Raw genomic sequence first — 22,126 nt, 5'->3', positions numbered from 1 at the left:
AAGTTATTATTTTTTTAAAAAGGCCAGTAGGTGTCAGAGGCCAAGTTCTCAACTTCAAGTCTGCATGTTATTGTAACCCTTGCAACGTGTGTAGTAATTAAGTGGGAGGTGAGGGACGGAATAGAATTAGGGAGGAAAGAAAACTAAGAACTCCTAGAAAAGAAGTATCTTTCCTCTGTATCCTGATACCATGCCCTCAGCAAAAGTGACTTGGAGGCAACAAGTCTTGCTGGAAGTGCTGAAAACCAGTTAAGTGGTTCTTATGCTGAACCTAATATATAAAGAGAACAACTGTCACAGGGAACTAGTCATCTCTGGGCTCTTGCTCCACATCTGTCAACTTGCTAGTTACCTAACTTACCACCTTAGGCTCTACATACCCACTGCTCTGTCCCTGGTGCCTGGCTCCTGGTAGAAAGTCAATACTTGTGTGGTAAGTGAACGGATGGATGGATAGATCAATGGATAGATAGATAGATAAATGGACGGATGGAGGGATGGATGGTGGATGGTGTGGACTAAGAATGCCGCCTGCCATGTCAGTAAACAAAGGATGTTGCAGCCATCCACCACTACAGCCGATGGTGCACCCTGAGGAGACTCGGGATGAGAAAACACAGGATACTGGCCCCAGAGAGCTGAGGTGCATATCAAAGGAATGATTTCAGTGAGCCTAAACTCTTGCATCTTCCCATACATAGGAAAGTGCTCAATTCCTTAACTTGAGGTATCTGGTTTTCTTTACCTAAGAGTAATCTTTTGATGTTTGGACTACTGGTCTTTTGTTGCAAAAACTCCTCTATATTCTGGCTCCCCCCACCCGCCTTGCCCCTTAGGAGCAGGTCTCTCAGAATTATCTGAGATGCTGTGTCTCGGGCTTCAGTCCTCAGTTTTGCCCGCCGAATAAAACATAACTCTCAACTTTTAGGCTGTGCATTTTTTTTTCAGTCGACCATAGTCTTCACAGATTACCTTGCACCAGGAATTGGTGTGGCATATCCTCCGGAAGGTACAGCGTGGGAAGCTGTTGAAGTAGTGTACACGTCTGAGGTGCTTTATTCTTCCTGGTAGGTCCTGGACAGCATTTACTTCAGCCGGAGGTTCCACGTACGTTGTGTGGCCGAGGCTGTGGACAAGGTGGGCCACGTGGGGACCCCCTTAAGGAGCAACATTGTTACCATCGGAACAGACAGTGCGGTCTGCCACACCCCAGTGGTGGCTGGGACAGCCCGAGGTTTCCAGGCTCAGTCCTTCATCGCGAACTTGAAATACCTGGACGTCAAACACAAGGAGCGCCCCAACAGGTCAGGCAGGTGGTGCCTTCCGCGAGGAGATGGCAGACGGAGTCTCCAGCTATGCTTTCTGTGTTTTCTGGGTGGGACAGATCAATGAGTGACGCTTCCGCAAAATAAGAATAGTGGTGATGAGTGCTTCAGGAAACGTTTATATTCTTTGAAGGCCCCCTAAGATCTGGCCCCTTGCTATCTTCCTAGCCTCATTTCCCTCACCTTGTCATTTTCACCTGCCAGGCCACTCACAGGGCATCACGTGTAGCTCCCCAGGGCTTCAGACTCTCTTAGGTGGCATGCCTCCGACGTGTGGTTACTCCTGGCTCCAACTCTCCCTCGCTCCCTTCCACTCAGCGTCGTTAAATCCCATTGTCCCACTATATCTAACCCATGGCATCTCTTCTAGGAACGTTTCCATCATTTCCCCCAATTTAATTTGGAAGCTCCTCCTTCCAGCTTTTCTGGTACCCGTGTCTGCCTCTCTCAGAGCATTATCATTATTCATTCTCTCCTTGTCGCCCCAGGAGATGATGGCAGGGAACATGACTGTTTATTTTGCATCCCCTCTGCCTAGAACAGTGCTTCTTGGCAGCTAAGAGGCACTCACTAAGTATCCAGTGAGCAAATGCACAATAACACTGTGTAAATTGTAAGTCAATGGACAGATGTGCTATTATTTTTTCCCTGTGCCACTATGATTTTGTTGGAAAATGGATGCTTTCATTTTTGCATGCAAAAAAAGAATTTGTATATGTTATACATATTCATTAAACCTCATAGTATTTATGCGTGTGCCTTTATGAGCAACTGAGTTCAGAGAAAGGGGTTCATTTGCATGAAAAAAAGATTTGAACATGGAGCCAAGAATATGCAAATCCTTCTTTTTTTCTAACAGAATGAAATTTATTTTTGTTAAAAAGCAATAACAGAAGTGCCCAGGGTTACTACTGACCCCTTCCTAGCAAAAGAGCCATCCTGTTCATGTTCTGAGGTTCTGATTCCTCTTTAAAACATGAGTCTTTTTTCTGGAAGGCAAGCTGTAAAAACTCAAAACGCACCCTCAATAAACATGCTGAAAATTTAAACTTGTGCAGTGAAAAAAATGGCAGCCCCTAAGTACAGTTCTGTTGTGTTGCAGTCTTAACCAATATTTATTAAGCTCATATTTTATTTAGAATTGTGTACTACAGGCTCTGGGGAAACGAGAAGGGAAGGAAATGGTCCTTTGCCCTCATAGTGGAGAGGCAATATAAACAAGAGTCTGAAAGCACACAAGAAATAGCAGCCAATATAAATAAGTTACAGATTTCTTGGTACAGAGGCACCTAAATGTGGAAGGATGTAGATCAAGGCAGAGCTTACTGCAGGTTGATGCCAGTGACGCCTGGTGGCCTTGTTGGACTGCAGGGAGAGAGGGGAGGGAAGGCTCTTTAAGTTGGGGAGAGACCGTATGAATAGTGGTTTATTACTATTTGTAGGCTTTTTTCCTGGGTATGGATACAGGCCTTAGTATTTAACAGCTCAGTGATGTCTTTTTGGCACAAATACTTTAAAAAAAAAAATATGCAGCGACCCCAACCTCCGCAGACACTCACGGTGACAGAGAAGGGCAGCAGTACCTGTGTCAGTCACTCGGCTTTAGCTCATGAGGAAACAAAGCTTCCACTTAAAGCAGAAGAAAGCTATAAAGTCACTTGTGATTGTGATGTTATCTTTTGTTGCACACACACACACAAAATCTATGATTCTTGATTGCTATCAGTCCTGAGTCTGGAGGATCTCCTGGGGGCTGGAGAGAGGAGAATAACCCTACATGCACATCATACCCTCATGTGCAGAGAGAAATCCTACATGGAAAGCTTCAGAAAAGAAAAATTGGTAAATTCATTGATGAAGACAAATTGACTTGTGAGAAAGAAATGTACCATATTAACTGCTTATAGCGGGCACCTAAACACTGATTTCTACCCTGTTTTTTCCCTTAGAATCCACATTTCAGTGCAGATCCCACACCAGGATGGAATGCTGCCCCTTATCTCCACCATGCCGTTGCACAACTTGCATTTTCTACTATCTGAGTCCATCTACAGACACCAGCACGTCTGCTCCAATCTCGTCACCACCCGTGACCTGAGAGGCATCTCAGGTAAGGGAAGAGTCCCCTGCTGGTTTGCCCAGCCCAGCCCAGTGCAGTGACCCTTAGGGATATGGCTAAGTGCACTCTGCTTTTCATGTTTTCTGGTCCTCAAAATCTGCATGGTTAGTGGATTTCCTCCTCAGCAAGCAACCAAACACAGGCAGCTCGGGCAGTGAAGTGAACAGGAAAAAACAAGCAGCGTGGAATGAAACTGACAGGTTGACTGTCCCTATTCCACTCCTTATACAACTGAACAAAAATAGCTGGACAGCTGTGAGCCAATTGCTTTCTTACCTATAACATGAGGGTAACAACTGCTACCAATCAAGGTGGGGATTAAGTGCGGCTACATTTTTAAAGCGCCCGTCTTGGTAAATTTTAGCTCCTTCCTTCTCCCGTGTTTCGATCTGTGCTCTAAAATCCCATTATCTCAGCATTTTACAAAGCTCACATGCAGATGTTAGATGTTATAGGATGGTTCTCCAGAAGCAGGAGCTGAGGTGGAGCTTGGGGTGTGAGATGTTTATTTAGGGACCCACATCTCCTAAAGGGAAGGAGAGGCTGGGCAGAGGGAGAAGTCAGCCTGAAGGGCAGCCGATGAAACGCCTCTTCAGGGAGCTCTGGAGAGAGCCCATCCATCAAGCTTGTCCTTGGACAGCCCCAGTGGACAGACCTCTCTACCCCACCTCTCTCAGTCCTTGAACGCAGACTGCTCAAGCAAGAGTGTGACCTCGGGCTCTGCAGCTGATGCAGACCTGAGGGAGCTGACAGCTGCGGTAGCGCATCTCCGTGCTCAGCAGGGCAGACGTTTTACTTTACAAAGAATCCTGTCCACTTCCGTTCACCTTAGCAAGTGCACACTAAATGTGCATTTCCTCCCTTCGCGCCTGATGGATCATTTAACAGTGTTTCGGAAGATAGAAAAGCATTCATGTGCTCTTCCATATTCATTAAGCGTCACTTTGGGTAGTGATGGTCTTTATACAGTAGAAACTAGTGGAGTGTAAATGATTTGTAAATCACTGAGCTACAGATGAAAGTTTAATTGGTCCACCTATGCAAGCTAGTGAAAGAAACATACCATGTTTATAGGCTGAAAGTTTGCACCTCTTCCTACTTAAACACGATTAAATTCAACACATGTTAATTGAGACCTTAGTCCTTGTGGGGCAGAGGGCCGGGTGCTGGTGTCAAACATTCTAAGAAATGCATCAGCTCTTTCAGAATACTATAGTTGCTTTGAGTACTATACAAATTTTAACCCTAATATTCTAAAATTGTATCTGTATTCAGCTCTCTGCTGCATAAAGGTCTTCGTTAATTTAGAACAGTTCAGTTGCTTGGCAGCCTTTGATCCAATGATTTTTGCCTGTAGCAGGGGAGGTTTTGTCAAGCATAATTAGCGAGCTATTTACTCATTAACACAAAATTAAGACTTTTTTCTCCAAGAGTTCAGAAACCATAAGAGACAGGGGAGGGAGTCAGATGTTTGTTTGCTGTCTCTCCATAAAAGCTATTTTTTTAAAATTGGTCTTAAAAAATAACAATTCATCATTAAATAAATTGATCTTAAATACCGTGCTTTCAAAAATAATGATAATAATTCATCAACAAATTCTCTGTATAGTAAATCCATTCCTTCAAGAACTGATTGTGAAGCACCGAACCAGACTGGCCAGGTGTGAGAGGCAGAGCTTCAGGGTATTTTCTTTTCCTAGACATACCAGGGCCACCGAGCTCTGGCTTCTTCATTTTTGGTCTTGTCTGTTCACCTTTTCTTCTCTGGTTCCTGCAGCCTCTTCCAGGAGTCTGTGAACCCAATCGCTCTGTTTAGCACATGACAGCAGGCAGATTACAAACTCCCCTCGCATTCCCACCAACCTTGTGTTGGGAGCCCTGAGCTGCTCTACTAATCGTCTCAGATGGAGGGAAAGCTCTCTCATGTCCCAAGGATGTTTCTGCTCTCCCTACCCAGCTCCTGGGCAAAGCGCAAGTCCACAGACTGAGTTACTGCTCCTTGCTCCTCCCTCCCCTGCAGAGGCAGGGTTCCTGGACGACAGGGTCCACGACAGCATGGCCCTGGGGCCTGGCTACGACCGCCCCTTCCAGTTTGATGCCAGCGTGCGGGAGCCCAAGACCATCCAGCTCTACAAACACCTGAACCTGAAGAGCTGTGTCTGGACGTTTGATGCCTATTACGACATGACGGAGCTAATTGACGTCTGTGGGGGGTCTGTAACTGCTGACTTCCAGGTGGGTGCCCCGGGGGTCTGTCTGAAGGCTGCGTGCATCTGGGTGTCATGAGAAACTTTGTTCATTCCTGAAGCCCTTCAGCTGGCACGTTGCATCCTGTCGCCCCCAGAACTGCACCGACCAAGGGAGTCTTCTCTATAAGTCCCTCAAGAGAGCCCTTAGCAGCATCGTGGCCAGAGTGAGCCCCCCAAAGTCCTCTAAATCAATGAATTGGAAAATTAATGTGGAAAATGTTTAAATTAAGATGAAGAAAATTAACTATCTGGCGCAGTCATTTATATAAAGATCTAATAGTTTTACTTCTCTAGGTATATATGTTTTTTCCTCTGGGTATATTTTGGAAAGCCAAAAAGATTTACCTTTGATGGGAAAGTTACTACTAAGTCGTTGTGTTCTCCCCACATGGGGAAATGAGTCCAAATGACAGGTGCAGCGCCCTGTCTTTCCGCAGACAAGTAGAGCACTGTTGTCTCAAGCATGGAGAGGTAAACTGTTGAAAACACCTTGCTTTCATACCTATTCCAAAACTATGCCTAACTGACAACCCTTGTGAAAATAGACACTTTTAAAATGTTTAATAGTCGTTAAACATCAGTAACCAAAAAAAGAAAAAAATGTTATAGCAAGAAGTCATAGTCATAGGAGGGCCGTTATATCAAAGGGACGAGGCTAATGCGTCCTCACGGGAAAAGTGGTGCTACCCAATTTTGAGTAGTTATCTCAATGAGCTAAAAATCAGATGTTTGTTCTTCACTTCAAATCAGGTTTAACCACACTGTAAAAAGGGAACCCGTAGAGGGACTTAGAGTAATCATTTTACAGAAGTTTCTTCCGTTAAAATTCATTTTGATTCCTTGAGATGGCTCTCATTTTGGTTAACTCTCATTTTGTTTATACTAGCGCCCTCTACTGAACAGAATTTTAAGGCATTCTTAGGTTCTCTTTCTGTTTCTGCAATTGCATAACCTACCTTCACTTTCAAAAATGCAAAGCTAAATGATTGTTTCCTCCTCTGGCCCCTCAAAAATTAGTGTTCTCTGTTCTCCATGACTTTAATTACGGTTCTGGATATTTTTATTCAGCATATGCTTAAAAATCACAAAGACAAGGAATTTTTATCATATATGTCCTACTTCTTAAACCAATACAGAAAGAATATATACACAGAAGTACTTCACTGTTGTCTGTTTCTTTAACAGTAGTTGAAACAGGTGGTATATGGTAGAAAGAATATAGAACTTAGAACCAAGCCCTAGTTCATATTTCTTTATCAAGTATCAGCAGAGTTGGATGAGACATAACCTCTCTGAACTCATGTGAAATTGTCTCAATCTCAAATGAGAAGGCATTTAGCAGTGTCTGGCACAAAATAGCTGTGCAGTAAATATAATGGCTGTTTTTTTCTTTTTAAGGATTAGTAAGTAATATGAATTTAAAGGAGAATAAATTGAAACAGAGGAAAAATTAATTTTGCGAGTCAGCTAGAAAATTTATGGAGTTTATAATATCAACAATGGTGAGATTGGGACAAGCATATTTAGTAACACCTGTATATTAAGGGGACAGGACATGGTGTGAAACCCAGATAAAATCTGGAAATTTTTTAAAGAAGACAGAGTAAGGCATTTCACAAAAGATTTTTAAATGAATGTGGAATTAGTGGAGTCTTTAGAGAAATTTGGAATCCAACTGACAACTTTGAATACGAAAGAATATTTTGGAAAAATAAAGTTTTGATGTTCTAAATATTGATAAAGCATTTGGCTCTTTCCATTAACTACCCATGGAAACACTTTACATGGGTAAAGTATTTTCAAACAAAAAATGTGTGTAAGTTCCATAGTGTATTATAGCATTTGGCCAATGACAAAATAAAATTGTTTTAAACTAAGCTTTTTGGTTATAAAGGAAATATGTATTTATGGAGGAAAATACAGAACACATTTAAAAGCAAATAAACCAACTCCACTACTCATATACACATATACACCGTTATCTTCTTCATGAAAGCTTCTGCTCATATTTTGTTACCTTTCAATTGAGTTTTTGTTAATTGCATAGTAAAATGAAAATTACAGAGCCGAATTAGTAGCAGTAACAGGAACCCCTTTAGAAAAAGTTTCCCTTGGAAGTGTGTTGTGCTGCCTTTTCAAAATTATTTCAACAAAGCATTGAATGGGATGGGAAATTATCCAAGTAGGCGAAGCTCTGAGCTGTCTGTTGGTAAGTTTCATAGGTATGCTATCCAAATCCCACGACCTTCTTTCCTTTTGGAGGAGATGTAAGTACTCACTAAAACATCCAAGTCAGCCTCACGTTCATCCCAGGATCCAGGCTTGGGCATCTTCCCATTTAGGGTTGCTTCATGCTCTCCCACAGCTCACTGGAAACTACGGTCAGCCAGGGACTGTGTGCTGACAGTAGATCCCAGATCTGCCCAGATCCTTTGTGAATAACTGTGATGCCTAAAAAATCTCAGCCAAGGCTTCCAGCAAATGAACAGTGGAGGCAAAGCTTCTCACACTTCAAAAGTGTTTTTGTTTAAGTGTCACCTCCTCAGAAAAGCCCTCCCAGATTATCTTATCTAAAGAAGCACTGGCCACTTCCATCCCTTTATTTACCTTATCTTTTAATTTATGTGTCTCGCTTACTAGGCTGTAGCTTCCATTAGGGCAGTGATTTTGGTTTTTTTCCACTGCTGAGGACCCAGTTCCTAGCCTGGTGCCTGGCACAATCATGGGCACTTGATTAATACTGAACAAGTGACTGAGAGAATGAAAATTGAACCAAGATGTGATGTTCATATGCCTTTTCATCCCGGAGAGAAATAACCCTCTCTGTGTGCGCACTGCTTGCTTGGCAGGTGAGAGACTCTGCTCAGTCGTTCCTGACGGTGCATGTGCCCCTGTACGTGTCCTACATCTACGTGACAGCCCCCAGGGGCTGGGCCTCCTTGGAGCACCACACCGAGATGGAGTTTTCCTTCTTCTATGACACTGTTCTCTGGAGAACAGGTATACCCACTGACATCTTAACGAGTCTTACCTTATGCTCAAGCAAGATTAAAAGAAAAAAAAAAAAAAAGTAGTGACTTTTAACAGTGGCTGCATTCCTCATCCTGTTATCCTATATGCAGTCAAAGGAGAGCCAGGTAAAGTCTAAAAAGTATATAGATCTGTGGTACCTGAAAAAGAATGATGTTGCTATATGTTGATGCTGGAAGGCCTCCAGCATCACGATACATTCAGTCCAGAGAGCGAGGGGCCCAGAGTAGAGGGCGGCAAGTGACAGATACGTCCTATACTGCCCATTAGGGGGTTCGCACGAGCGTGTGTTCTTTGGAATATAGTCATGTTCATTTTCTCCTAGGTAAAAATGGTGTCATTCATGTTGTTTAAGGAGCAAAGGGTCTTGAAATCAGATGCACGGACATGGAAAAATATATCAAGAATAACCTGGGTCATTTTATTCCTTTGGCATCGAGTTTGCTCTTTTGTTGCATTCTTAAAAGTAGGGATTTTAACCCTACTTTTACTTCAAAGACTGCAATGCTGAATTTTTACAATGACCTTCCCCTCAGGCGTGTCTCTGTTATGGCTCTCTTCGAGAGGAGCCCTAACCCCGCCAGGGCCTGGCTTGGTGACAGCCCTTCATCTAGGAACTCACACCTCTCTTGTGAGACCCACCTTCTCCCACTGCTGCCCCATGAATGTCCCCTAAAACTCCATGAGTCTCTCCTCCACTCACTCCAATCACTGAGTTGATTTTTGCTTTTTCCCCATTTTCAGTGTCCTATACTTCAAACACAACCCCAAGCTCATTTCCTCTTATTTTATTGTTCCCATTCTTCCTCTCTCCCTCCCTGGTGGTGATTTACTTGATCTGAGGCAGAGTTACTTGATCTGAGGAGATTTCTTTAGATAGGGTTTCACTTCTAGTAATGGAAAATACAGTCCTTCTTTCTGTTAATGGTTTAAGCTCAAATCATTTATTTGCTTTATATTTCTCATAGGAAAAAAACTTCAGGGAGTTTTCACACTCTGGGTCAGATAATTCCTTGAGCTTGGGGTTTTTTTAATTTTATTTTTTCCCCTCCTTTTGTTACCCTTTAGTTTTTGGCCATACTGAACTCAATGGGTATTGTGATTGCAATTGCCCATATTAAAGCCACAGTTGACTCATGTTATGCCATGTATAGCTGGCCTTCTACAAGCTAACCTTTAATTTTCCATTGCTTTCAATATGAAATGTAGCCACCAGGACATTGGCTATGGTTCTGTTAAGTACTGAAAGGTGTCCTGGTGAGGGAAAGAAAATACAGTATGAAGCAGTTGTGCTGTAACCACATCCTGGTGCAAAGTTAATAGTAAGAAGTTTTAGGGACCATTTTTTTCTGAGCTCTGGGCTAAGTGGCATCTTCAGGTATAAAGAGACTATGTCAAGAGAATAGAATTGTAAGAAAAGAACCAAGTAGAATGAACTGTCTTACAATGTTAACTGGCACATGTCTCTAAATACTCCATGTTCACACAAATATGTAAATTTGTCCTAAGTTACATTCAAGTAAGCATGCAGCTCTACTTAGAAGTGTCACTGGGATAAGTCGCATGTAGGCTACTGCCTGGGAGACCTTCTCCAAGCCCTCACTTGGATGTCTTGTGTACGGTTGCCTTCCCAGGAATCCAGACGGACAGTGTGCTCTCTGCCAGACTTCAGATAATAAGAATCTACATTCGAGAGGATGGCCGTCTGGTCATTGAATTCAAGACCCACGCCAAATTCAGAGGTAATATCAGTGCCATTTTTTTCCTCAAGTTTTTTATTACTAAGAAACATTCAAACACCAAGAAAAGTTGAAAGAATAGGACAATGAAGAACAAAGTCAACAATTATTAACATTTTGCTCTGTGTGTGTTGTACACACACATGCGTGCGTTCCCATCGTTTTGGTCACACCATGTGAAGACAGGTTGCAGGCTTCATGCCAAGCTACCCTAAACACTTCAGTAGATATCTCCTTAAACAAGGACCTTCTCTTACATGTCACAACAGCATTACCATAGCCAAGATATTTCACACTGATCCAATGATATCTAGTCCCTATTCGTATTCCCTCTATTGTCTCACAAATGTCTTTTCTACTTGTTTGTATGTTTGTTTATATTTACTTTGCATCTGTTTATATAAAAGGAAGGTGAATCTAATCAAGATTCATATGTTACAATTTGGCAGTTATACCTCTTTAGTCTCTTTCAGTGTAGAATAGTCCCCTTACTTTTAATTATTCACGACACTGCATTACTGTAGTTTTAAAGAGTAGAAGTGTCTTGCTGAGTAACCCTGATCTTTTTAATGATGTTTACGATAACCTCCTTCCACCAAGGACTTGAGCGGCCCTAAATGAGGGGTTTTTTAATCTGAAATTGATATTTCTATTTATAAACTACTGAGATCTTTCTACCTCCAAGAGACACGTTGGTTGGAATTCAAAGCTAAGTGTGTTCAAGGTTCATTGTCACATAAGGACTCGTATTATTGTGAATATGCTCATTAGCATCATTTCTACAAAGCATAGTCATATTGTTTATAAATGTATAGGACCATAATGGCCATCATGAGTAAGGTGATGGGCTGGAATAGAGGCCATGCTGTCCCAACCTGTGTGGAATATATTCTCAGAGGCAAGTGGGTAGGTATAACCTTGTTTTATAGCAGAATATTAATTCAGTTCTAAGGCTTTTATAGGGGATTCACCACAAGCACAATAGAACTTACAAATAAGTGTGTGTGTGTTTCCCCTTGAAATAGGACAGTTCGTGATCGAGCACCACACCCTCCCTGATGTGAAATCATTCATATTGACTCCAGACCATCTCGGAGGAATTGAATTTGACCTGCAGCTCCTATGGAGTGCTCAGACTTTTGATTCTCCTTACCAACTCTGGAGAGCCACAAGCTCTTATAACAGGTGAATACAAGATGGAGTTCAGGGGTAAATCTGAAACGTTCTCAGTTTCTTTAAGGGCTTTTCTTCAAAAGCTGGGGTTCTATTTTAATACGGAGATAGAAACAACCCTCTGGCATAGAGAGAAAGAAACAGATGTAGCTCAGATCAGCTTCTGATGTGTAAAGCGGGAAGTGCTCACCCTTATTCCAAGGGTAAGAACAGGAAGGGTGCACATCACTTTCATTCACCTCCCACTGGCCACAACTTAGTCACATGGCACATCTACCTGCAAAGGAAGCTGGGAAATGTGTCCGACTAAAAGCTTAGTATAATAAAGACATTTCATTCCAGTTACCACAACCAGTGCAAAATCCAGGATCTCTGGTTATCAGGTCCAGATGTCACACCTTATGGTCCAGTGTCCTATAAAATAAATAGCAAGATTTAGTCCTCTCCCACACCCAATATAGAGGTAGAATGAGAATTGGATAAATACAGTAAAACATCCCATTTGTAAAACGGGAGAATAGGGCAAACAAAATGAAAACCTTTACCATGAAAAGGATAATGGAGTCTATTGTAAATATTGTTAACCCCATTTTATAGATCACGAAATTAGAACCATATGTAGCATGAAAACCTTATTCTTTACAGTTAAAAAGTGGCAAATTGTCTTAAGAATCATTTTCAGAAAGATTTTTTTAGTTACAAATGTTTGGTCTTATATCAAGTATTTTTTGTGTATACTGATTCCTTTGAAATCAATATATAATAAAATAATCATTAAGGGCTGTGTTTCCTAGAACCTCATGAGATTGTGCATGTACTTGTCCCAATTTATAGGCAGAGAAAAGGTCCTCTTTAAATCCACCGCTGACTCCCCACCGCTTACCAAATGAAGTCCAGCTCTTTGAGCGAGACACATATCCTCCCCTCTAGCCTCACCTCAAACCCAGCCTTCTAACCACATTAAACATCGCCCCAGCCCCTGAATCCACCAGCTCATCCATACCTCTGTACCTTTGCAATTCCCCTGTCCTTCCTGCTCTTTTCCTCTGGCAAATCTCAAAGTCCTCTGAGCTCCAGCTAAAATGCTGACCCCTCTGTGACACCTTCCCTGACTTCCCATACAGTGCTAGAAGCTCCTCCTTGTTCACACATTGTTCCAGCTTCTACTGTAACACAGCTCAATATATTTATAATGCTCTAAGCAGAGTCCCATTTCCACTAGATTGTGAGCTTCCCAAGGGTAAAAGGCATGCCTGCTTGATCTAGAAGCCCCAGAACTGCAGGTTTTAGCACATGGTCAGTCCTGAATAAACATCCTTTAGTAGCTAACATTTGAGCTAAGGAGGTAAAATCCATAGATAAACGGCAAAGTGACAGACAACACCAAGTGTTCTGTGCTGTGTGCGCTGGGAGCCATGCAGAGCCCTGACCACAGCTGCTCAGCGAGGGGAGCTCAGGCCCGGCACGGGCTGGAGAGCTGTCCAAGGCTTCTGGGGGAGACAGGGCAACTGGTGGGAAATGTCTAGTTTTCAGAAAGGAGGGGAGAAGAACTACAGGATTAAAAACCTGCATCCAGGACTGTGTTTGGCGTATTTGCAGGGATAGTCAGGAAGTCGACCTAACTCATATTTAGGGATGGGAAAACATAGGACTGCAGCCTGGGGAGACCATGCCATTTGTCCTGCATTCATGTGTTCAACAAATATTTATTGAGCTTTTACTATGTGTCAGGGAAGGTTCTGGGCACTTGGAATACATCAGTGGAACAAATAAAGATCTCTGCACGCAGCAGTGGACATGATGAATGAGTATAGTATCACATGTTAGAAGGTGATGAGTACTATGGAAAAATAAAAGGTCGTGAGCAGGGTAAGGGGAATCAGGAGTGGAGGGACATTGTAGTGTTGGTTAGGATGTTCAGAGTAGGCCTCATTAAGAAGGAACATTCAAGCAAGACTTGAAGGTGGTGCTAGAGTTAACTATGCAGAGTACCGGGGAAGGGGTTCCTGGCAAATTTCCTGGGGTGTCAGAATCCTGGCATGCTCAGGGAACAGCAAGGAGGCTGGCGTGGCTGGAGTGGAGTGAATGAGGAGGAGGGTAATACGCAGGAAGGAGTTGGGTGTCGGGCCTCCGTGGGACCTTCTAGGCCAGTGTGCGGACTTTGTCTTTCACTCTAGTGTAACAGGAACCACTGCAGGGCTTGAGGGGAGGAACAACAGGATCTGGCCTGACTTTTGGAAAGCAAGGGTCAGGCATGGGCACTTCTGCCTGATTAACTATTTCTATTAATTAAGAGTTAGTATTCACGTTATACAGGTCAATTTTTGTGTAATTCAAAGATAGTATACAAGATCTCATTTCCTGCTGGTCCAAGCTTTGGAGAAAGATAAGGATCATGTGAGAAAACTACAGACATACAGACACACAAGCTTTTGGGGCATGAAGGGGTTTAGAAACTAAGCCCTGAAAGTTCGCCAGGTTTGTCTAAAATCATACAACCGTGGCAGAGGCAAAGCAAGAGTAGGGTTAGACTATCTTCCCGTTTCCAGCCTGTGCCATTCCACTAAACTGAACACAGGCTGTGTCCTAAAAAGTTTTATGTACTTGTTTATTTATGTTTACCAAATCTTTGCTATCACTTTACTAATAAACAGATACAAATAATACAAAAGAAATGGTCAAAGATGAACACAGAGGATGTGAGAACTGTTCACGATCACAATAGTTAGAATTAGGATTCACCGCCCTGAGCACCTCATGCAATGGATGGCAGCCTCCCAGGGCCCTTGGAGAATCTTCCTGAAGCTTCTGGCTGTCTGGCTGCCTTCCAGGCAAATTGCCAGGGCTGGGCTGCTACCGATGACAAGTGTGGGAAGTGAAGTAGGTGAGGCTACAAAGGCTCCACTCTTTCAGGTTCATGACCTACAGAGTCCCGTGCCCCACCGTAAACATGGAAATTCCCAGCAGGTCATCTCCAGAGGAGGAGTGATTTTGTTCTTCAACTTCGTTTAAAGGGATGAAGCTGTAGAGTTTAGGAGCGAAGCCTTGAAACTGAATGCTAATGAATGAGGGTGGGGCGTTCTCTGGAGTGGGGTCCTTTAACCCTGAGGCCTTTGCCACCTGTTCAATCAGAGCAGCAGCAGACAACACGGTCACATCTCAATAAATAAAAGCTTTTGTAGTGGAGAATGTGTAACAGGGTGTCAGTCAACAAGAAACACTAAACAGAAATTGTCAAGTAAGTTTCATGGGAATCTGAAGGAAATCTAGTTCTGTTTTGCCTTCCCCGGAGCCTTTCAGATTTTTATCAACAGTGTGCCTTTCTCAGCATTTCTCATGGAAAGGACTTGACTGAGTGAAAGGAGCTCTACTTAACACCTCTGGATAGTACTCTAAAGGTTAAACCAATCAGTGATGAATTCCTGAAACTTGTGTTTGCAGACTCATAAAGTTCTTGGTCGGATGCTGAACACGAATATCATCCGAAAGGCCGTTTAATGAAGTGTGTTTGTGGGTAAGTAAATAATCTATAAATTGGTGCCTCTAACGACAGTCTGCCTGCGTGTTTCCAGGAAGGACTACTCCGGGGAGTACACCATCTACCTGATCCCTTGCACTGTGCAGCCCACTCAGCCTTGGGTGGACCCAGGAGAAAAGCCTTTGGCCTGCACTGCACACGCCCCAGAAAGGTAGGGAAAGACAGTTGAGCCTCACTATTGCAAACTTACCTACTCGCTAACATTTATTTGTATTTGACCTCAAAACCAGTTTTCGTGGTCCCATTCCGATCATTCCTTGCCATGCAGAGTGGCGAAATAGGGAGTCGTCTGACCCACATTCCCAGCTCAGATTGAGCAAGACAACACTCTGCCTTCTCATACTGTAAACAAGTGTTCTTTTTACAGTCTGTTTAGTGCCATGTTTTTCGAATTTTTGTGCTTTGTGTTGGTGGTTTTGCTGTTTAAAATAGCTCCGCAGCATAGTGCCAAAGTGCTGTCTAGTTTCCTAAGTACAAGAAGGTGGTGATGAGCTAGATGGATTATTAGATAAGCTTCATTCAAGCATGAATTTCAGTGCTGTTGCCATGAGTTCTATGTGAATGAATCAACAATGTATATCAAATAAGGTGTCTTTAAACAGAAACATGCATAAAACAGGGTTAGGTATCGATCACTGGTTGAAAATGTTGTGACCAGAGGCTGCAGGAACTCGACCCTGTATTTCCCTCAGGAGCAAATGGTTCACTGTTCACTCATTCAGTGTTCATTGCAACGTTATAGAATGTAACTACTGCGGATAACAAGAATCAACTGTCCATCAGCCCGTCCCCACCTCTGACCTGAGACTGTCCATGTTGTGCCAATGTTCACTCATTCAGCCAGTATTTATTCAGCTCTTATCGTGCACTTGGCTCTGGCCTCGGCATGGAGACTAGAGGAGAGGATTAAAAGTCACCTCTGCTCTCAGGCAGTGTATAGTCTAGTGCCACCTTTCTAGGAGCTGAGCAAAGTGAATAGAAAACATTTTAGCGGAAAGACGCTGAAGACAGAATCTGACATTATCATTAAGAGAAGATAGTTTGGAATGCGACTTTCAAACTAATAGTCTGAGACGTGGCCATTGGATTTGGCAATGGGGAAGTGGTTGATGATCTTGACAAAGGGCAGGTTCAGTGGACTGAGGGGGATGAAGCCTGATTGGAGTGGGTTCAAGAGAGGGAGGCAAGAATGTGGAGACAAGAGGGAACAACAATGCTTAAGGAATTTTATTATAATGGATGTCAGATAGAGGGGCATTAGCGGGAAACAGGTGACGGATCAAAGGAGGTTTAATTTGTTTGTGTTCTAGGGTGCAAAATATTTCAGGATGTTTGTATGCTGGTGGGAATAACCCTATTGGTCTGTTAGGGGAAATGTGACAATGCAGGGGGAAGAGGGAAGATCCGCAGAGCCAAGTCCTTGAGTAGGGCAGGGGACAGACCTGGGACATGAGGGGAAGGGCCGGCCTTAGCCAGAAGCACAGAGAGCTCATCCACTGAAAGAGGAAGGCAAAAGCACTAGCTGGAAGTGAGCAACAATGAGCTTTGAGAAGAGAGGAGGAAGTGAAACAGAGCCGCCTCAGAAAGTGGGAAAGTAAGCACGGTAGGGATATAGTTGGCAGCAGATCGGCAGTGCTGAGGGCCCCATTGAATTGCTTTTAATATTACTGATGTAAGATGAATAGCACACATTTAAAGTATATAAAATTTGCTCAATTTTGACATACGTGTACACTCGTGAAACCACCACAATTAAGATAGGGAATATATCTGTTTCCTTCAAAGGTTTCCTCATGGCCCTTTGTTATCCCTCCCTCCCATCTCACCCCAGCCCACCCCTCCCCTCCAGGTGTCCACTGATCTTTGTGTCACTACAGATTACTTTGCCTTTTCTGCTAATTTATATACATGGCATCACACAGCATTCTTTTTCTCTAACTGCTTTTGGTCAACACGATTATTTTGACTCATTCATATTGTTGTGTATATCAGTAGTTTGTTCCTGTTATTGCTGAGTTGTATTCCATGTTATGGACACACTAAATTTGTTTATCAAATCGGTCAGTTGATGGACATTTGGGTTGTTTCCAGTTTGGTCTATTATAAATAAAGCTGCTATGAACATACTTAGACAAGCCTTTATGTGGACACATGGTTTCTGTTTTCTTGTGTAAATACCTAGGAATGGAGTGGCCGGATCCTATGGCAGATGTATGTTTAACTTCTTGAAAAAGTGTCACACCGTTTCCCAGTGTTTATAAATGTGTAACTGTGTGTGTACATTCCCACCATGAGCATATTAGTGTTCCAGGTCCTCTGCATCCTGGTAAACGTGGTCACTGAGGGTCTGGTGTGGTTGGAGAATTAATGAGTGAGATTAAAAGAAGAGGTGAGCTGGGAAGATAGGAGGGGGTAGTTAGAGAGTGAAGTGTTTGAAAATGAGTTTTTTTGGAGGAGGTGCCTAGTGTGCTGGTGGAGGGTAGGTGGCTGCAGTGGGGAGGAGAACTCGCTCTTTGGAAGTGAAGACATCAAGGAACTGAGAGGCTGGGGGAGTAGAAGGTTCATCCGTGCAGATGTTGAAGTCACGGAGACTGAGGGCAGGAGCAATGCTGGAGAGCCCGTAGTCAGCCAAATGTGGGAAGGATGGTGACCAGGAAAATGGCGGTTGGTTGCAGAAAGGAAGAATAGAGGGCAAATCGTCTGGAGAGAATTGCTGGGGAATTTTTATTCATGTAATACATTTTTTAAATTATGAAATATTTTAGATACCCAGAAGACCATATATCGTGGATATATAAAACCTCAAGAACATTACCTAGCTGCAATGAACTGGGTATCCCTCGGGCTATGATACTGATGATAAGTGAATATAATAACTACCACTGTTATTAGTGACCGTGTATGGAGTGCAGACTATGTGCTTACTCTGTACTAAGCTCTTAACATTCAATCTGCATTACAATGACCCCCCACAAATTGGTACTGTTGTCTCCATTTTATAACTAATGAAACTGGGAGTCAAAGAAAAAAAAAGAAATAGAACATTACCGCTACCATTTAAACACCCTCAGTGCCCCTTTCAGCTGTACTCTCCCCAAGTCTCCACTAAGGTAACCACTAGCCTGATATTTGTCAATCATCCCTTGTTTTGGTTTATGGTTCACCTCATATTTACTTCTACATGGTTTTGCATGTTTCTGAACTTTATATAAAAATTTCATACTGCGTGAATTCTCTCTGCAGCTTTTTTTTTCCCTCAGTGAATCACTTGTTGATTCATAAGTGAATCAACATTTATGTTGATCCATGTAGCTGCAGTTTGTTTTTCACTGCATTAAAGTCATCTTCATAGGAAGAGTCCACAATTTATTTGACCACACTATTTGGCTTATAATCCCAGATCCTCTCTATTACAAACAATACTCTATGTGTCTCTTAGTTACATGTGTGAGAAGAGTTTCTCCAGGGTAGGTGCTGGATTTTTTTTTTTTTTTAAGAGGAGAAAGGAACAAAGGTTTGAAATGGCAAAAGGGAGCAAAAAAGGCATTAACCCCTTCTCCAGTCCCAGTGCTGTGTGGGTGTGGAAGTCTGCAGGGTGAAGAGTATTGTTGGAGTGTACTGAGGCCTCAGGGTTGATATTCAGGGAGATCCTTACCTGTGGGTTCCCTGTTATTCCCAGGGTGACTTTCCCCCTTGGGCCTAATTTTGCTTTTGATCATCTCCATATCTTTTAATATGGCTCCATATGGATGCAGTAGAACTACAACACAACAAATAATCAAGCCTGACTGGAAATTCAGACTTAATTCAAAAGAACTGTGTCTCCTATTATGCCTATTTTTGTGAGTCTGTCATACATATAACCTTATAAATCATCATTATCATCATCTCAAGTCCTTTATTCATTCTCTTTAATCAATAAGTATTTATCAAGTGTCTTATGTCCTGGAACTGTGTGGATTCTGGTAATAAATACCAACATCAACAAGAAAAACCTATTTCCCTGCGTCAGATAAATGAACTCTTGGTACAATTAATGGTTATATCAAAGCTGCTGAAGCATGGTCAGCCTTGGTTTGTGTGGGTTTCTCCTACACCCCAAGTTCCTCCTACACCTCAGCCCTCTCAAATCTACCCCCTGGAGCAGCTTCAGTTAAAAGTAGGGAATGATCAGATGGACTTCATTGGAAGCGTAAAGCATTGAAATTATCACTTGTGCATTATTCTTTAACAAACATGTGTGTTAGGAGCTTGGCCAGCATGGCAGGTACAATGGTGAGCAGATAGGTGTGGATTATGACGCTATGGAACCCATAATGAGTGAAGCAGACTTTGATCACACATTTAAATAGAACAGTAAACCACAGTAAGTACTATGAAAGAAAAGTGCACAGTGTGATGAGAACAAATGATAAGGGATCTGACCCAGCCTGGGAGGGAAGAAAAGAGGGTAAGTTTCCTAGAGAAAGTGGTGCTTGAGTTGAGATCTGAAGAATAAGAGTTCACTAGGCAAAGGACGGTGGCAGAGGAAGAAGGAGTGTTCCAGCAGAAGGTCCAGCAAGGCCAAAGTCAGGAAACTTTAAATTCATTACCGCTAATCTCAAATCTGCCCTCAGGGCTTTCCAGAATGAGAGGGCCAGGAAAAGCAAAGAGTGTTGTAGAGTCTCAAGACCAATTAGATTATTCCTGCTCCAAAGAGCGGATGAACCTCATAAGGACCTGAACTAAATAAAGACTCTCGCCTGCAGACATCTCTTTATTCAGTAAATATGTAGCGCCTACAACAAAGTACTGTTCACAATCCTGAGAAGGGTGGGAAAGGGAGGGCAGCTCAAATGGCAAATGCAAAGTCGACCCTGCTCTCAAGAAGCTCTTGTTTTTCCCACATTTAGATTCCTGATACCCATTGCATTCCAGCAGACCAACCGCCCCGTCCCTGTTGTGTACTCGCTCAATACTGAATTTCAGCTCTGCAACAATGAGAAGGTGTTCCTGATGGACCCCAACACATCTGATATGTCACTGGCGGAAATGGATTACAAAGGGGCCTTCTCCAAAGGTAAGTCATTCCCTTCACCCGCAGACAGAGACTCTGCTGGACTTGAGAAGCTTTCGGATAGGTCGTTGGACTAGCATCTCTGCTCATTGGCTTTCAGTCAACTCTCCAGGGAAGATTCCCCCAGCATTGGTTCCAGGGCAGCCAAGGTGTCAAGGAACAGACCCATATTCTTCCTTCAAGCTATTTCAAAATAAGCTCACATTCTTGGTGCAATAATGATCAGCAGTGAGATACTGCGGAAAAGCACTGGTCTGAGTAGTAAGAACACTGGGGTTTCCAACCAGATTCTAACCCATTGTCTGACTTTGGGTAACTGCTTCATCTCTCAGTTCCTCAGAGAGATTGCAGTATGACCCCACTGCATGCCAGCCTCAAATCTATGCCAAACATACATGTCCTCTCCAGCAGGCTTTCTCTACTTGAAATGGTTCCTCTGTCCCCTCCCTGTCCCAAACATGGTTCCCTTGACTTTCTTCTCCTTTGGGTCTCTATCTAAATGTTAACCTCCCCACAGAGACTTGCCTTGATTGCACCAGTCAATCTAATATAAGCCTTCATATTTGTCACTTTCACAGAATGCTGTTCATTTTTTATAGTACTTATCACAATTTTTAATATTATAATATATATATTTCTTTCCTTATTTATTGCCTATCTCTACCACTAGACTGTAAGTTCCATTAGAACAGAGATTGTGATCAAATACCAAATTTGCACTCCATACCACCAATGCCAAGGTGCTCAATAAATATTTGTTGAATGAATTAATAATAAATGAATCAATCATCTGCCTTTTCTCTCAGTTATCTCTTCTGCCTTTCTCTTACTTTTAATCTTCTGCTCACATCTGTGTTTTTTTCTGTCATCCTAAAAACACATCCTGTAACAGAAAAAGAAAATCTCTCATCCCTACCTCTCCCTCAAACTTCAGCCCATGTTCTCCTTTTTCTTTTCTCTGAGAAGCTTCCTGAAGGAGTGGTGAGCACACACTGTCCTCATGGCCGTTCTTCCCAGTCACTCATCCGTCCGTCTGCTGCAGGCCGGGTTTGTCCCACCACGCCACAGAATCTTCTCCTGTCCATGACACCAAACCTGTGGATTTTGACACCTTTTTCCTGTTTGGTTTCCTTTGCACCAGCCTCAGCTGACACCATCTTACCTCTCTGACCACTTCTCACTCTCCAGCCTTGGGTCTCCATCCTCTGCCCCATCCGTGTTGCTGTCTCCATGTTCCATGGTTGACTCTCACTTCTGTTCTCACTTCAGTGCTACTCCGGTCATCCCCATGGCTTGCCTCATCCCTTTACCCTGAACTCTTCCTAAGCTCCTACTACTCCACAACCATCCCACAAAAATTAACCTTGTCCCTGGTCCCTCCTGAGCTTCCACATGCGGACCCGAACTGCCAAACCTCTCCAAGCGGATGTCGTTCAGACACCTAGAGACGTCTAGAACTGGACTTATCTCCCCCCAGACATGTTCCTCTCACATCCACTGCCCCACTGACTGCATCGCCCTACTCCAGGTGGCCCAGCCAAAGACCTCAGGGCTATCCTCTGCTTCTGCCTTGCCTCCTGTATCCCATCTATCATAAGATGAATGGTTCCAACTCCTAGACACTTCTTGAATGCATCCCCTTGCCTCACTGCTATATTTTGGATACCTTTTTCTTGCTAGAGTGTTAAAATAACTCCCTACCTGTGATTCTGGTCTCTTTGTGTTCATTCTCCATGTTTCTAAAGCCCAGGTGCGTTGACATTAAGCCCCCGTTTAAAACCTTCCGGCGTTCCCTATTACTCCTATACTCAAGTCCAGAATCCTCACACCATTAATCAACCTTCCCGGGAGTCTCTCCTGCCAGAGCCCTCCCAGCGCCCTCCACCCCAATCACTGG

General features: G+C 43.1%; 1 protein-coding gene across 1 annotated transcript in view; it reads left to right on the top strand.

Moving 5' to 3' along the window:
• Positions 1 to 22,126, top strand: part of FRAS1 (Fraser extracellular matrix complex subunit 1) — a 443,799-nt gene that overhangs the window by 412,948 nt on the left and 8,725 nt on the right. The window contains 10 exon segments of the mRNA XM_082464007.1: positions 837 to 910; positions 912 to 1,068; positions 1,072 to 1,304; positions 3,275 to 3,435; positions 5,465 to 5,679; positions 8,543 to 8,693; positions 10,358 to 10,465; positions 11,488 to 11,647; positions 15,208 to 15,324; positions 20,066 to 20,232. Of these exon segments, the coding sequence (XP_082320133.1) occupies positions 837 to 910; positions 912 to 1,068; positions 1,072 to 1,304; positions 3,275 to 3,435; positions 5,465 to 5,679; positions 8,543 to 8,693; positions 10,358 to 10,465; positions 11,488 to 11,647; positions 15,208 to 15,324; positions 20,066 to 20,232 (1,543 nt within the window).

The sequence above is a fragment of the Balaenoptera physalus genome (assembly GCF_965194825.1).
Source record: "Balaenoptera physalus genome assembly, chromosome: 5".
In the NCBI taxonomy this organism is placed as follows: Eukaryota; Metazoa; Chordata; class Mammalia; order Artiodactyla; family Balaenopteridae; genus Balaenoptera; species Balaenoptera physalus.
This window is presented reverse-complemented; position numbering and strand designations above follow the sequence as displayed.